Here is a 17956-nt window from a genome sequence, read left to right on the forward strand (position 1 = left end):
GGTGTTAACAGGTCCTTGAGCCTGAAAAATTGCCTCCTACCAGGGCACTGAATGCTCAGTGGAAATTTTCTTCCCCTGACATTGTTGAGGCCTCAGGGGCTATGTTGATTTGGGGAAATATGATGGCTGGCAGAGAGGGACTTAGGAAACAAACCACAGAGCAACACAACAAAAACATGAAAGACAACACACTAGTTACTTTGTGACTTCAGGTTTGCAGAACAAAGATTAGATAATTGAAGCAAGGCCTGGAAACAAGAGCGGCTAGAAAAGGTTGAGGAGTTAATTCACAGTGGAACTCGGGAGGGGGATATCTGTTGTGGGGGCTGGGGCAGACCGACACAGTTTCTGTTACTTTCTTTGTAGACAGAGTGGAAAATTCCAATAACCTGATTGTTAATCATGTAATTGCCAGAAACCACTTAGGTGTATCTTTATTTTTTTAATATCATTTTCTCATTTCCATATTTTGCTTTGGATATCCAGCAGACAGTGTTTTGCTGTACTTTGCACTGACATCATGCAGAATTTTAAAAAATTAGCTAACTGATTATGAGTGTAAGATATAAATTACCAAACGGTTTTTCAGTATGTTTTGCTTATTAAATTTTAAGTAAAGGAAGGAGGTTTTTCACATGTATCAAAATTAAGTAGTTTAATGGTGTTAAAGTATCTGTAAAAGAGATTGAAACTAATGTTTTAATTGCAGATTGTGTCTCTAAATATCGTATCTCTGATAAGGCACGATAACTTTCTTACAACACACAGTAAGCTGTTTTATGTGGTAGTACACATCAGGGGAAGTTTTAGAGATTAAACATTTCTTCTTAACACTTTTGTTAGTGGACACACCGAACTTACTCATTCTGGGCTTTGGGAGTTAAGATTTTGTTGATAAGCTGACAGAATGAACCCCTGAGTGGTTATATGGGACATCAACTGGTTATTTTATTTTTTGATATTTTTTAAGGAAACCATCATAAACTGATACAGTTGAATTTTTGCAGAGTAGTTAAGAATGCTCTACATCTGTTTGTGGGCCCACTGGGCTTGAAGGTATCTTAGAATAGAAGCTTGATATGGGGAGAGTGGAACATCAAGGTTTTCCTTCTGGATGAAACATTCAAGATTCGAATCTGTGTTTGACCCATGTATTTCACTGATAAAAGAAGATGAGCTAAAGAAATGAATGCAGAGTTACTGAAGCATGAAAACATTATAGTGTTTTAAAGCTGTTTTCAAATCCAACCTTTAGTAGTTTAAACCATGTGGATGCTTTATTTTTATCTACAAGCCAGGAAATAAAAGGATATTGACTGAGCTCTCTTGGTCTTATTTTGGGGTGACTGACCTCTTTTTCTTAGAGGGGCCTGTCTGTTTTTGTTTTTTTATTTCTAAGTAATGTCACCAGTAAAGAGTTAAGCGGATCTGACTGGATTCGCTCTGGCTTATATGATGATGAGTAATGTGATGTTGGTAACAGCAAATTGTTGTTTATAAGCAAACATGGCATTGTGCAAACAAGCAGGCTTGGTCTCCAACCGGTTTGATTTCATGGTGGTCAGCAGCTGATCTATGTAACATACAACCTTTCTGCCTCTCTAAATGTCAGAAGAATGACTGTTTGTTTATCTTGCCTTCTTCCCAGCTGTTTACTCTGTAATGCATTTACCTCGACCTTGATTCTCAAAGAGTGGCCTCTTTCTCCTCCCCAGTTCTGTTTACGTTAGCCCTGCCCCTGGTGTCACCTATGAAATCTGTTGATTATTCCACCTGGTTAATGTTAAATTGCTCTTGTAAGATGATGTGTTTGTTCATAAACACAAATGCTGGGCCCCTTGTTTACTGTACCCATGGCAGCAATCGTTATTAAACAGATATTGCTTTGTTTGCGGGTGTGAGCAGCAGTTTATCCTGCAAGGTCTGTTTAACACACACACACACACACACACACACACACACACACACACACACAAACTTAAATGCTAGAATTTTGATAAAGAAAGAAAAAGGGGAACTTGTCCCTGGAATGTGGTTGAAACAGACTTAGGTTTGCTTTTCTTATCTTTTGCTTGGATGAAGGGGCTGGCAAGATTAGCAAGTTGTTTGGTTTTTCTAAGAGATTTCCTTAGTGTAATGATATCTATGCAGTTGTTTGCTTTTTTCTGAAGGGAGAGAGCTCTCCTGAAAGGCCACTAGCTCGGTAATAGAGCATCAGACGGCTAGAAATTTCTTTGTGGAACAAACAAGGACTTAGAAGGTGTAGGAGAAAAAGTCTAGTACTATGAACAAGGCAGTAACCATCGAAAGGTACAATCCTTGGATTTTGTATTACTGTATATATCTTGCGTGTTGTCCTGTAGGCTTGATATGATCCTGTTGGATGCATGTACTCTTTGTCAGGTTTGAGAAGGGAGGATTAACTTTTACTTTGATGTGTTCTGAATAAATTTATCCTCCCTGCCATAAATGAAGACATTTTAATTGGGAAGAAACTATACAGTTAATATGCATAATGTATTTTTAAAAGCCAGTGTTTTTACTCTTACCTGTGGCTCTTACCTGTCTCATTTTAAAGTGAGTTTATGCTTTGTGTCATTTCTAGTTAAGTAAAGCAAGCATGTGGCTCTGTTTAGTTTGGTGTGTGCGCATGACGCTTGTCCCTTGGACACTGGGAGCCACCTTAGATAACACCTGAACATTAGCCTGGCCTTTGTCATGTTTTGCAAACAGCAGAGAAAACTCAGCTGGCATCATATCATCATTTTTTGTTGTTGTTGTTAAGTTATTGTTTGTTGCTGTTTCTGAATTTGCCTTGTGTTTCAATATGAGGCATGCTGTCCTAGCATTTGCTGTAAATTGCAAAGATACAACACCCAGGGTGAGGGTGGAGGCTGGAGGGTCATGACATGCGGAGACAAGGGGTGGTCTTTTATATCAGAGAAGCCTTGCTAACCTGTCTGTGAGAGCAACTTTCAGGGGGGAAAATACATATATGTATATTGGAGTTTTTGAAGGATAAAATTAAATAATTGTTCCTTTCACACAACGGAGAAATGCAAGCAACAGAATTCTGATGGCCCACATTCACTACATTACCATGATACTTGAACATATTGTTCACTTTGGCCACCAGAGCGATGAGGGGCTTGAGCCGAAGCAGGAGATACGTGAAGTGTGTCATCGAACATGCCAGCCATTAATTGATGTTATGAACCTGGCCTCGTGTACATTAAATGATAGAAAATATGGAAATGAAAAAAAAAAAAAAAAGACTTTTCTGAACTGGTTGTTGGTCACTTTATTCCACTGGCCTATTTGTGAGAGTTCAGCTGTTTGAATGTTCAAATGATTAAAGTTCCACAGGCTTTGTTAGTTCTCAAACTTAAAATCTATTTCGTTCTGTAAAAATGCATTTTAATTAAGCTCCCCAGAACACCTGGCCCCATCATGCCTGACCTTCAGAGGCTTCCTTGTGGCAAAGCAAACAGCCTAGCACTGGATTGGTAAAGCTCCTTTTCAGTCTCTATTTAATTATTTGAGCTCCTCAGGATTAATATGCGAGGGAGTGGGTATGCATTCTGCTTTGTACTTGTTTCCTAGAGCGGCTTCTTTCTAACTTCCCTCGTTTGCCCACAGTTGCTATGATTACGGCACTTAAACTCTTGTCTATTAGGAAAGAAGGGAACCAAGACCCACCAGAGCTGAAAAGCTAAAAAATATAAATTTAGACATCTGTAATTTCTGGAGCGGGGTCAACTTGTTGTCTGTGCTCATTGGTGTCTTATAAAGATTACAGTATCCAAGAAAGTTTGATGAAGACAGTTCTGAAGAATAAGACATTTACAGTTGCTCTGAACAACTTTACTGCCTTGGCATCGGAATGCAGAAATCCTTTTTTCCTTGGAAATATGAAGTCTCCTGTCTTCACATTGAAAGCCTGGTGAAGAAGGGGAAGCCTGTGCTTTTGTTAGGAACATTATTTTATTACCACCCTATCCCGCCAACTCTATTCTGAGTCATGAATTACAGGGAAAATTAAACATCCTATTCTCTACCTTCTCCAGCCCATCCAAATTGTCCATGTATATATTCAGTGTTTCCAGTGGGTTTTTGTAGGATATTTCAATGGTTCATTATCTTTCAATGTTCAATGAGATCATCCTATGTCTCCTAAGACCTAACAGATTTAATGGCTTGTTACTTTCAGAGTTTCAGAACACCAAAACAAGTTAAATAAGTGTATAGGAAATAGAGTATTTTTAAAGTTGGAATATAAAAGTTGGAGGCCAGTACAAGCCCTTGATCTCATTTGATCAAGAGGTTGGCCTTGGAATTTTCTATCATTTAATCATTTAGTCAAACATTTAGTAATTATGTATTAAATTCCTGTTATGTGCAAAGCATACCTGAAAGTTAAATTTGAGATAAAAGATTTATTTATTTATTATTATTATTAAACAAATGGAGCTGGGAAAGTAGACAAGGAAACTGTTTTAATCTGAATGCTTCTTCCATTTAATTAATACATATAAACTATTCCTGGTTTAATTGATAAATACAAGTTAGTTTCTATTTCTTTTCTTCCTCTTTTGAAAGCAAGAAAGCTGCCGTATTACATTATTGAAAATAAGCATGGTTTTTCTAAGTTTTTACCAATTTAGGGTTCCTTGCTTGCCTTGCTCATCATAGCTATAGATGCTCCCCACTGGTCATGTGAGATGCATTCAAATGCATCTTGCCTTTGCTTACATGTACCAAGCCCTGAACCTCCGGCGTTCCAGAGGGCAGGACAGGCCAGTGGCGCCATTTGGACACAGATGCTGTGTTCTCTAGGAGGGGGGCTCCTACAGCTGGTTTGTTTCTCTTCCCCAGGGAGGCCTGACTCACCAGTTTTCATGATATTCTCAACCTCTACTCACCTGAGACCTGGAATGATTCCAGTTTTACCCTGATCTCCCATATGGCTAAATGAATGGCCATGTTTGTTTTGTTTTTGTTTTTTTAAAAACATGCTTTTGACAGTTTCGTTGCTCCTGAACTTTCTTTCCCAAGGGGCTAAATGAAATTCCAGATTTTCTAAAGATATATGTAGATAGACATCTATGGTGCATGATAAAGTTGATAATACATAAATCATTTTTAACAACAGGTAATATGCATAATTTATGGTGTTACAGTGCTATCTTTTTGATATTTATGATGGATAATGTTCAGTTTTGGCCCTCATATTACTGCTTTAAATTATACCACAAGAAAATTAATGAGAAAGTAGATTTATGGGTTTCATTTGTTTGTCAATTCGGAAATTAATTGGGTGTTAATTTTAGCCGTCCCTCATCAGCCCAGGACTGTAGTATGTGTGCATTACTTTGCATTCATTGTAGCTTACCTCCCATTTACTGTGGGTCACTAGCTTTGCATACATTAAAATAGCCCTCCGGCTCATTCCCTTGATTACTTTTTGAACTGCCATGCATTAGAAAATTTACGCCTTTCTGTTATAATTATGAAAATGTGGTATTGGAAGATGGTGCCTTCATAACACAGTCAGCACACTGACTTTGCCTCCTAAGCTTGGCTCTTGGGTACTCCTTCCATGAAATGGGACCTATGCCAGTAGGACAGTGGATAGACAAATGGCGGTGTCTGTAGGGTTCATTCATAATTTGTAGAAGTTATCTTAGGTGAGAAAATAATTGTCTGATACAACTCTTTCTCTTGTTTTGTTCTTTCTCTTCCAGTCTACCCTCTTTTTTCCCCCCTTCAAGAGTATCACATGCAACCAACCCTATTTGTAGACAGTTACTGTACATCTTGGGGCCGCCATTTTTCTGTCTCCTCATCTGCATCCTTAACTGCTAAGTCTCATTTGTCATCCCCTCCATGATCTCCTCAATGCCACCTGCTCCAGCAGCCTCTCGCCAGATGACGGGTGAGCAGTGTAAAAGCATGGCCCTCATGCTAGCAAATGTGATGTCTCCATTGTTGCAGTCCTCTACTGGGAGTCAGTGACTTTCTTTTTTTTTTTTTTTTTTTTTTGAAACGGAGTCTTGCTCAGTCTCCCAGGCTGGAGTGCGGTGGCGCGATCTCTGCTCACTGCAAGCTCCGCCTCCCGGGTTCACGCCATTCTCCTGCCTCAGCCTCCCAAGTAGCTGGGACTATAGGCGCCCGCCACTACGCCCGGCTAGTTTTTTTTTTTTTTTTTTTTTTTTTTTGTATTTTTAGTAGAGACGGGGTTTCACCGTGTTAGCCAGGATGGTCTGGATCTCCTGACCTCGTGATCTGCCCGTCTCGGCCTCCCAAAGTGCTGGGATTACAGGCGTGAGCCACCGCGCCCGGCCTGAGTCTGTGACTTTCATCTCGGATTTCTATTGCTTTATTCCCTCTCTTTTGTGAAGAGAGTAACACCCACACGATCATTAAAGAGTACAGAACTGGTTTAATATACTAGGCCACCCTACTCTTTGCCTACTAGGGGAAAAAAATCTGGAGCTGTACCCCACTCCTTAAAACTCCTTTGTTTGTCTTGTGTTGCCTTGTAAACCCTTTGCACATTAAAAGGGAACCAGTTCATTTGCTTGATGAGAACCAGAACCAAATGTATGCTTTATATCTTAATATAGACAGGTTGGTCTTCTTTTTTCCTCAATGACATGAACACGATTATTGAGGGTTTTGAATCTTAATGATGTAACATGAGTAATTTTAAAAGTACCTCTCTTAGAGCTAAGCTAGTGCGAGTCTCATCCTTAGTCTTTCTTAGTCTACAAACTGCATGGAGTTAACTGACAATAAAGTAAGAGCCATGTGGTCAATATTTCCAAAATAATGAAATCCACATAGTGAAATTCACATTCTTTTTTCCTTCCTTCCTTCCTTCCTTCCTTCCTTCCTTCCTTCCTTCCTTCTTCCTTCCTTTTCCATGAGCTTGTTATCTCTTCAGAATTGCATGCCATCTTCCTTTTTTCTCTGCACATGGATGAACAATGAGAAAGAGAATTTTTCTTTTCAGATGGGGGGTGGACTGTGTAATTACTCTAATAATTTTCCTAATAGTGATTTCACCATTAGCTTCTCTTCTCCCCATAGAAATAGAAACATATTTTACAAAACTATGTTTAGTTTAATTTACACATCCTTTTATGAACAGACCAAGTTCTTTAAGGGCATTTATTCTGCTTCATATAAATAATTGATCAGCCAAGTTAATTTACTTCTGCCTGACTTGGTCAACCTTAATTAACTGCCCTGGAATCAAGACTGAACTTTTTGTTAGCTTAAAATCTTTCACAAGCATGATAACAAGGGCTTTATTTTCCCTAAATTTTCAGCATCAACACTGTAACCAAGGAAATAATCATAATAATAAAGCACTGCTTTAATTTACTATAAATACATTGGCCTGGACATTATGAATTTTCCAGAATACTTCCAGAGAGCAGCTCTGTTGGCAACAGCAATAAATAAGCATGCTAAACTCAGTCCTTGTCCTTTTCTACAAGTCCCTCCAGCACAAAAATTGAACCTTTGAAATCAGTAGCTCTGTAATGTTTCGAAGCAAGATGAGAAGTAGATCATTTTGGCTTCTTTAGTCTTTTTGACATCTATGCAATTGCAGCATTGACCTTTGTAGGGTTAGATTAAATGGATCACGTGATTTAAACAGGCTCAGTTCATCTAGAGGTGCCATACAGGAAGGCAGACTCAGTTTGGTGTTGTTTCTGGAGGAAGGACTTGTTTCTGGGTATGGTGTGGCCATACCTTCATATTCAGGCAATTTGTATGATTATACAGTGTTTTCTGCTGTCAGTATGTCGTGGAGCAAGGCAGTTGGTTAGTTACAAGATTAGTTATTCCCCCAGAGAGAAGCAGAGGTTAGGCAAACTGGGTGCCTGGGACAAGCTTCCTTGAAGAAAAGAGGGTGCAACGTCCCTGATAGAGAAGATAGATTCTTCTCCTATATATATTGACTTGATTTCAGATGACTCTAATAGTGGCAATTCAAAAGAAAAAGACAGTTGTTTGCAAAAGAGTGCAGATGCCTTATATCATTGTATTTTAATGCTTTTCTTTGTCCACCTGCACTCTCATTGTTGCCCTTCTAGAATTTCCTTAGTTTTCTTTTCATTAATTTCCTTATCCACTACCTAGCATAGGACTTTACAAACTGGAGATTCTTAATCATTTATTGAATGGACAGGTTCGTGTCTGAAACAAAATAGTTATGGCTACGTCTATCCCTTAACCGATTGAGCTTTAGTTTTCTTATCTGTGAAATGGGGATAACATTTACCTGCCTTATCTCCCTCCTAGCCTTGTTACGAGTTTGAAAAGCACATCAGAGGGCTTTTGCAATTTGTGAAGTGTGATACAGATATAAAGCCTTATTAAATGACTTGGAACGTTTGATAGAAATATTGCTGGCCCAGACACTGTTAGAAATGTTCTTAGACATTGACACTCCTATTTTTTCACATGTGCTTTTCAAAAAGCTGTTTTCTCCTGATTGGTGTGGGAGATTATGGGAAATTTTAAATCTTCCAACCTACATACTACTGTTAGCACTTGACTAATTAAGGACATCCTCAGACCAAAATAATCCTTTATGCAATTTTGGTCCCAAAGCCTGCACTCTCACAAACCTGATTCACAAGCCAAGCTGCTTGGCTTGATGCCTGCAAAACTTGTACTGGAGGACTTGGCAGTCTGCTTTGGAACTGCATGGAGCAAAAACAGGGCCTTCTCATCAAATTGTGTATTGGAGACTGTTCTTACTCCACCCACCAGAATGGTGTCTCACCAAGGAAACAAAAGCAGGACCAGTCTCTTAGACACCTGCTCTCAGGCCTGGGATCCCAATGGTCACATAGTCTGAAAGCAGCATTCTACCTGCAGCTCTCTTCCATCAGGACGGGATATTTGGCTAAATATGCCTCATTCTGAGATCAGGGGTAGAGTTTATATATGTGCAATGCTGTTGTCTTTTGGAGATCAAGTCCCTGGTATGGGGCAGTATTCCCAGAAAGGGAAAAATACATACATACATACATACATACATATATGTGTGTGTGTGTATATATATATATTCTATAGATTTTTTCTTTACATATGTTTAAGATATATCCTAATAATTAGATGGATTTCCTTGCTACCTACTCTAAAACAAATGCTCTCTTGCTTAAATACCTAACACTGTGCCTTTTCCTATAATCCTTTTTTTCTCTCCCCCCACCCCTTTTTTGAGACAGAGCCTCGTTCTGTCGCATGCTCTCTGCTCACTGCAACCTCTGCCTCCCGGGTTCAAGCAATTCTCCTGCCTCAGCCTCCCAAGTAGCTGGTATTACAGGCATGTGCCACCACGCCCGGCTAATTTCTTTGTATTTTTAGTAGAGAATGGTTTCACCATGTTGGCCAGGCTGGTCTCGAACTCCTGACCTCAGGTGTTCTGCCTGCCTTGGCCTACCAAAGTGCTAGGATTACAGGCGTGAGCCACTGCACCCGGCTCTTTTCCTTTAGTTCTGTACAAAGGGGCAAGTTTGTGGAAGAGAGACTGAAATGCCCAGGGAAAAGTACCTAGATTTCACAAATTCATTTCTTTTTTGGTGATGAACAAGGCACTCTTGCTATCACAAATTATCTCATTATCTGATTTGTGTATCTTAGGGAAGATTTTGGTTATTTTTGAAAGATGCTTTGCTCTGTGGTAAGAATATAACTGCAATTTCTAAAGGACTATAATTATTAGAAAGTCTGATCTGAAGACATGAGAATGAAAAAATAATAATAAAAATCAAGAAACGAGAGTGAATCAGCTGTTACTTCTCAGTTTGTTTCCCACCTGCTAGTGAAAAATGCCATTCTCAATCCACTTTTGGATCAACTTAAAAAATATATACGTCTTTTGGGTTTATGAAGTCTATATCAAGTTGGATCATGCTATGCAGTGAAAGGAAATGAAGAAAGATGTGAATTTTTCTGCTTTTAATTTTTCCATTTGGTTTTTGTGCAAGTCTGCAGAAAACAGACTTCATCCAATTTCTAGCAAGAAAACAATGTCCTCTAAAGATACCCAAAGATTGAAATTTCCCTGTTGTCACATTTCATGTATGGGGCAGAAATCTGTAGCATTGGTTGTACATATGTCCTTACACAATTGGAACACATTTGCGGAAAAATTTTCTGCCCTTTAATCTGGGATTGGTATTTCACATTAAAGTCTTAATTATTCAGGCATTTCTCAGCTTTCATGTTTGAACTCTTTACTTCCTTTAATGACTTTTGCTTTTCCTTTTCCAAATCTTGGTCTATGAACTTGGAGTGTGACCTTGCCATTTTCATTGTTTTGCCCCCACGGAACCTCAACTTTAAAAATACACATTGTGGTTAAGAGCTTTGACTTAACTGAACTGGTTCAAATCCTGATTCCACCATTACTGGCTGTGACATGTAGTGGACAAATTAAATAACTTGTGGAGGCTTAGTTTTCTCATCCGCAAACTGAGGGTAACAATCGTCATCAGCACTGAATTGGAGAATGTGTGTAAATCACCTGCATTAGGGCCTGCCTGACGCAACACTGGTGATCGGTAGATAGTAGCAGTTGGTATTAGCAAATGTTATCTGTCTTCTGTCATCTTTGGACATCTTTTCTGAGCCAAGTGCTGAATTGGCTCTCTGGGATAATGGTTTTGTGCCCAGAGAGTAATAAAAGTGAATGTGAAATGTATTTACACGTAACTGAGTGATATTTTCTTTTTTTTTTTTTTTTTTTTTGAGACGGAGTCTCGCTCTGTAGCCCAGGCTGGAGTGCAGTGGCCGGATCTCGGCTCACTGCAAGCTCCGCCTCCCAGGTCCCGGTTCAAGCAGTTTTCCTGCCTTAGTTTCCTGAGTAGCTGGGATTACAGGCACACACCACCATGCCCAGCTAATTTTTGTATTTTTAGTAGAGGCAGGGTTTTACCATATTGGCCAGGCTGGTCTTGAACTCCTGACCTGGTAATCTGCCCGCCTTGGCCTCCCAAAGTCCTGGAATTACAGGCGTGAGCCCGGCCCTAAGTTATATTTTCTAGCTACTCATTTTGCACCATATTTTCTTTTCTTTTTCTTTTCTTTTGTTTTGAGATGGAGTCTCGCCCTATCACCTAGGCTGGAGTGCAATGGCGTGATCTTGGCTCACTGCAACCTCCACCCCCTGGGTTCACTCAGTTCTCATGCCTCAGCCTTCCGAGTAGCTGGGATTACAGGTGCCTGTCACCATGACTAGCTAATTTATTTTTTCTTTTCTTTTTTTGTACTTCTAGTAGAGACAGGGTTTCACCATGTTGGCCACACTGGTCTCGAACCCCTGACCTCAAGTGTTCCATCTGCCTCATCCTCCTAAAGTGCTGGGATTATAGATGTGAGCCACTGCCCCCAGGCCTATATTTTTTTTTTCTATTAGACTTTTAGTACCTTTGGCCAGGTGCCATGGCTCACGAGGCCTGTAATCCCAGCACTTTGGGAGGCCGAGGCGGGTGCATCACCTGAGGTCACAAGTTCAAAACCAGCCTGGCCAATATGATGAAACCCTGTCTCTACTAAAAATACAAAAATTAGCCGGGCGTGGTGGTGGGCACCTGTAATCCCAGCTGCTTGGGAGGCTGAGGCAGGAGAATTGCTTGAGCCCAGGAGGCGGAGGCAGAGCAGAGATAGTGCCACTGCACTTCAGCCTGGGTGACAGAGCAAGGCCCTGTCTCAAAAAAAAAAAAAAAACATAGTGTAGTATCAACAAATAGTGCCTGCACATGTTAAAATTTAATGTTTATACCTAATATGCTCTATAGGATGACTTGCTGGTTTTTGAGCAAAGGAACCAGATAGAAGAAAAATTTAATCTTGGGCCGGGCACAGTGGCTGCAATCCCAGTACTTTGGGAGGCTGAGGCGGGTGGATCATGAGGTCAGGAATTCAGAACCAACCTGACCAACATGGTGAAATTCCTTTCTTTACTAAAAATACACAAAAAATTAGCCGGGCATGGTGGCATGCACCTGTAATCCTAGGTACTCAGAGGCTGAGGCAGGAGAATGTCTTGAACCCGGGAAGTGGAGGTTGCAGTGAGCTGAGATTGCACCAGTGCACTCCAGCCTGGGCGACAGAGCGAGACTCCATCTCAAAAAAAAAAGAAAAAAAGAAAAGTTTAATCTTGAATTCTAGGTTTACCTACAAATATTAGTTTTTCTAAGGGATATATATATATATATATATATATATATATAATTTAAAACAATACTACTGAAACTTGAATTGGGAATGATAGTTTCAAACCCAAAACTAGGGACCTGACCCGCTAATGAGGAGTAAGTTGAGTGAAAGAAAATGACAACTGTTTACAGATTTTGGCAACATTTAAACCAAGGCCCTTCCCCTTATGCACAACAACTGTTTTAACAGCTGCTTTTTTTTTTTTCCTCCCCCCCACCCGCCCCCCATCTTGGAAATCCTTGTATCAGGTTTTTGAGTCATGATGCAAGAATCTGGGACTGAGACAAAAAGTAACGGTTCAGCCATCCAGAATGGGTCGGGCGGCAGCAACCACTTACTAGAGTGCGGCGGTCTTCGGGAGGGGCGGTCCAACGGAGAGACGCCGGCCGTGGACATCGGGGCAGCTGACCTCGCCCACGCCCAGCAGCAGCAGCAACAGGTACTGGGGCGTTGGAGTCCTGGGAGGTGGAGGGTGGTGGGTGCGAATTTTACCGCTGAATTTTACGTTTAATCACGATCTCACGACCAGCATTTTGTGCTCACCTGTCTGCCAATCTGTCATTCTGTCAGTGGCATCTCATAAACCATCGGCCCTCTAGGGGTCCCAGCAGTTGGCTTAAGAGACTAATTTTCAAGCCCTTGGGAGTTGGAAAGTCCTGCAGGTCCCCTTGTGGGGAACAGTTGCTGAGACGAAGATCGAGTGGACCTGTGTCAGCCTAACCTTTCCCCGTTTTGAATAAAATTATTCTTTGGAGAAATGGTTCCCACTGCTTTCATGCAAAAATAAAAATTAAACGAAAAACAGGCTTAAGCCTGTGAAGAAGGAAATAAGAGCTAAGAAATAAAAGAGAGAAGAAGAGTAGGTGAGTAAGGGGAGTTGAAATAAATACATAGAAATACAGGCAGAAATGCTGAGATAACAGCCGAAACGTAGAACACGGGCATCACCGTAGGAAGCTGCTTTCCTCTATCTGCAGGATTTGGGGGTTTAGGGTATTTACATATGTTCCCTGTATTCATGCAGCAGTGGGTTTGTGGCTAAGTCTTACTGCTTTGAGTTATCTCTTATTGGCGCCTCCCCAAAATGTACGTAAGTTGGGGTATACTCATTCCTGTTAGTTATACTTTTTACAGGTATGGAACTGGGTTACCTGTGAGTGACTGGTAAAATATTTCCAGATGGTACAGGCGACCCAAGAAATGGTGTTTTGTTGTCAAAGTGTTTTGGTGTTCTAGCCTGTCTTGGAATCAGGAAATATTATTAGGATTTGTTGATGATAATAGATGGTTTATGACCTGTTTTGTTCTCGATTTACTTATTCAAAACATAGTTATGATGCCGCTTAGAAACAGGTGAATTAAAAAGAATGAAGTATCTTTGGGCCTTTCTGAAAGCTACAGTAACTTTTGTGGGGAGGAAGAAGATAGGGACAAAGTGCTTCTCAAACCGTTTTCTTGGAATCTGTGTCAGACAAGCTAAGCTTATGTTTGGGATGCAACTTTGAGACAAGCTCTAAACCATGTTTGTTTTCTCCTTGCAAAGAGTTGAGTAAGGAATGATTAGATTGTTAGCTCCTTACAAGGTGGTGGAACCAACATGAGACTGTGGAACCTGTTGGGAGAAAGATGCAACAGAGTGAAAGAAAGGAAAAGTAACAGACCAGCAAAAGTCTTAATTCAGAGGACTTCCTGCAAGTGATTTGATCTTTCTTTCATTGGCAGCCCAAACCCATTTGTGCCTGCACCACGAGCTCACTTCAGATGAAATTTGTGATGTTCGTTGTGTATAAACTTTGTGCATTTAAGTTAGTGCAGATGGCCAAATTCCAACCAGTGAGGTTGTTAGCGAAACCGCGCAGTAGATAGTAAAAGGGTCTCCATGTATTTGTGCTAGTACATGTTCATGTGATGTTCTCAGCCATTTTATTCAGAATAGTTAATGTTTTTGAATGACATCTTCTATGCCCTTACCAGACGAGTGTCAAGATTGACTATTTCTTTATGAAGCACTTGAGCACTTGAGATGGGGCTACTGACTGGTGTGGTGATACTAAATAATTAGTATTTAGATTACATTAATTAAATAAATGGGAAATTGACTTCTGATTTTTATTTGAGGAGCTAAAAATCATTCAGGATCTCCAAAAAACTTTACATATAAACCATCAAAACATACGGTTTACATATAAACCCAAAATTCGCATGCGTGCACACACACAACAGCAGTAACAAATTGGATACATAGAGTAAAATTATAAAAGCCTACTTCACCAACATCTTCCTTAAAAAGTATCAGTTGCAAATGTATTTATCCACATCTTCCTTTGGCCATGACCACTTTGGAAAATTTGTTGTTACTGGTTATTGATACAAAGGTCAAGAAATGTTTTATGATTAGACTTTTATACTGTTTTCAAATGTTTTTATGACAGTTTTTTCTCCGTATGCCGTTGACACGTTTTGGGAAGAAACAAAGCAGTGGGGTCTATCATTGTGGCTAAAACCCCCTGTATTGTGGTTAGCAAGCCTTTTGAGGTCTTTTAAAATGTGACATTGACAGCTGTTCAACTCCCCTAAGTATATGATAAGGCTCTTAACAGGTTGTTGGGGAAAAGGGAAATCTGTAGATGAAATAAGAAAAACTACAGGACTGAAAATATTTCTACCGGACTAGAGTTATCAGAGTTTTCTTCTGGACTGAAAACTGCCACAATTAGACAGTTTGGAGAAGTGTGAGCATTCTACAATGGACTAGGGTTGTTTTCATCATTTTTATTCTACAGGTTTTTACTTGAAGTGAGAATACCAGCAGTGAGAAAATCACAGCCATGCTGAATTCATTACTGCGGTAGTCACACAAAACCACGGATAAAATTTCAATAACTGCAGGCCACAGTTGAGTAAACAGTTGCACTGAAATTTAATTCCTGTTGACTTTTCCCCCATTCCTCGCCAGGGGCACATTCAGATTCCGTAGTACAAAGACAACAGGGGTTACAGCTTTGATTAATGTAGGACAGTGGAAGAGAATTAGAACTGTAAAATATGTTAGAAGTCCATGGAACACGAAGATCTGGCTTAAAAGGGCCTGGCATAAAAAACGAGTTAATTATGCTGTGTATTATATTGAATGTTGGAGGATTTTCCAGTTGCACCAATACCATCATTGAGGATATGGGGAGAGTTTTTACTTAGTGCCAGGATTTAAAATAAATAAATGCAAACCTTTCCATGTTTGCTCCATATTATCAAAGATAATTACAAATTACAGCAAATGCCCTTTTCAGGATGGGAGGGCCCTGACAAAGATTCACTATGGAGTGCACTAGTTCCATAGTGAGTTTTGTTTATAGGTTGACTTAATTGCATTCAAATGGCATTGTCATTTCTAAAAATTAGTTGACAACCTAGGGAAATGGGGCAAATCTGGCTTTTCCATCTTCGTTTGAAAAATGAGAATATCTGGTAACCTTGGGCTGATAGTCCCACAAGGGCAACAATTGTTGGGAGATGAATTGCTATTGAAGACAGGGAGCCCTCCAGCCTGCTCTCATTCCCACCAGCAGCGTTGCTCATTTATGCCTCTAGGTAGTGGAGTTGGCAATTCTGGGCTGGAAGGTAGAGTCATCACTCAGAAGCCATCAGCCCAAGAGAGGTGCTGCCATTAGCTGGTAGAGCCTGCCAACACACTCACAAACTGTCTTCCTTCCTGAAAACTAAATGTATTATCTCTGTAATGTTTCAACTCTATTTATGTCTGGGCCATGAAACTATTATAACAATAGTTTTCTAATAATATAATTTGATAGAGTTTCTGAACAGTTTCTTTTATCCATTGAGTAATTCTTTACCCGATACATAACTGCTTTTTATTTCCTATTATGCCTGCACCATTTCTATGTCTGTAAAAGTTGTATTGGATGTGCACTACTCCATTATGAAACTCAGCAACAAATACTATTAGCAATTACTAAAGTTTTTTTTCTTAAAGAAAGGATTTTAAAATGTCCGGAACAATTTCATAAACTGTGTGGATTAATGCATTTTAAAAGTCTTGAATTTTAGAAAGCAGAATTTTATTTCCATATTGCTGCAAATGAGAGCTGTTTCAGATAAGCATATTACATAGAGCATAATGTTTAGAAGTTTCTCCATATACAGCATATGCTGTCAGGTCAATTAACAGAATGCATTCTAGAAAATGTTTATTCAATAAAAATGAATAGCTGTTAAATAAAACAGCTATTTCTTAACAACATTCCATTTAATGATGAGGTTTTTGTGGGGTTTCTTTCTTTCTTTCCTTTTTTTTTTTTTTTTTGGTACCACCTGGCAGTTTTATTGTCTGCAAGTCAGTATAGAGAGAGCTTTGGTTGCTGCAGTTTTGAGGTGTGGCTATCATTTTATATGAAGAGAGCAGTTTAGAGGGAATCTGTGAGAAAAAACTTAAGACATGCTGTATTTGGAATTTGAACATGTATTATTTAGAGAGTGTGGATAAGCAAAGTGTTTACTTCCCGTGGCTTCTTTCTTTGACATCTGGTTTAAGGTGTTGGGTCTTGTGGCCCGGAAGACTGTGTATGTTTTAAGTTAACAATGTAAAAGGAGAGAAAATGTGAAATGACTAGTAAGCAGGTGGGAACGGTAGATAGGAAATTCTCTTGAAAAAGAAGGGGAGTAAAGAGGACCCATCAGGGTGAATTTTTCCAATGAGCCATTGAAGGAGGTCAAAGATTAGTCACTTCCCAGAACACAAGAAGATCAGAGAAATGGGTGGGACTCAGGCAAAGAGTCTAGTTATGTACATTCAAAGGGATGTAGAGGTCAGCTGTGGTGGCTCACACCTGTAATCTCAGCACTTTGGGAGGCCGGGGCAGGCTGATCACTTGAGGCCAGGAGTTGGAGACCAGCCTGGCCAACATGGCAAAACCCTGTCTCTACTAAAAATAGAAACATTAGCTGGGCATGATGGTGCACGACTGTAGTCCCAGCTACTCAGGAGGCTGAGGCAGGAGAATCACTTGAACCTGGGAGGCAGAGGTTGCAGTGAGCCAAGATTGCGCCACTGCACTCCAGCCTGGGTGACAAAGTGAGAGTCTGTCTCAAGTAAATAAATAAACAACAGCAACAACAAAACAAAGGGGATGTAGAAAATACAGTACCGGAAGAACCTGGGAGAATCAGGAATTGAAATCTCAGGGTCCTCTGAACATGGGAAATGGTAGTAGAGGGACTGTAGTGTCAGTGTTTTAAGTTTAAATTTTTGTTTCAGCATAAATAAATATACAAGCAGGCTGCATGCAGTGTCTCATGCCTGTAATCCCACCATTTTGGGAGGGCAAGGCAGGCAGATTGCTTGAGCTCAGGAGTTTGAGACTAGCCTGGGCAACATGGCAAAACCTCGTCTCTACAAAAAATACAAAAGTTATCTAGGGATGATGGCACATGCCTGTGGTCCCAGCTACTTATGAGGCTGAGGTGGGAGGATCCCTTGAGCATGGGAGGTTGAGGCTGCAGTGAGCTGAGATCTTGCCACTGCACTCCAGCCTGGGCTGGGTGACAGATTGAGACCCTGTGTCGAAAAACAAAAAATACACAAGCAAATGAAATTTCTTCTCTTCACATTCAAAATGGCAAAATGCATCCCTTCATTAGTTATTGTTAGTGAAATTGCTGGTGGATATTGAGTCGAAGAAAGCTGTCCCGCAAA

General features: G+C 40.1%; 1 protein-coding gene across 8 annotated transcripts in view; it reads left to right on the forward strand.

Annotated features, from left to right (window-relative positions):
* The window catches only part of FOXP1 (forkhead box P1), a 631582-nt gene that overhangs the window by 372116 nt on the left and 241510 nt on the right, over window positions 1-17956 (forward strand). For 7 of the 8 annotated variants that reach the window (XM_031935180.1, XM_023200113.1, XM_023200106.2 and 4 more), the window contains one exon: window positions 12495-12685. In XM_031935180.1, the coding sequence (XP_031791040.1) occupies window positions 12506-12685 (180 nt within the window). In that variant the 5' untranslated portion in view covers window positions 12495-12505. Of the gene's footprint in view, window positions 1-12492; window positions 12686-17956 lie in introns of all 8 variants that reach the window. The other variant, XM_031935179.1, reaches the window with a different exon arrangement.

The sequence above is a fragment of the Piliocolobus tephrosceles genome, chromosome 2 (genome assembly GCF_002776525.5).
Source record: "Piliocolobus tephrosceles isolate RC106 chromosome 2, ASM277652v3, whole genome shotgun sequence".
In the NCBI taxonomy this organism is placed as follows: Eukaryota; Metazoa; Chordata; class Mammalia; order Primates; family Cercopithecidae; genus Piliocolobus; species Piliocolobus tephrosceles.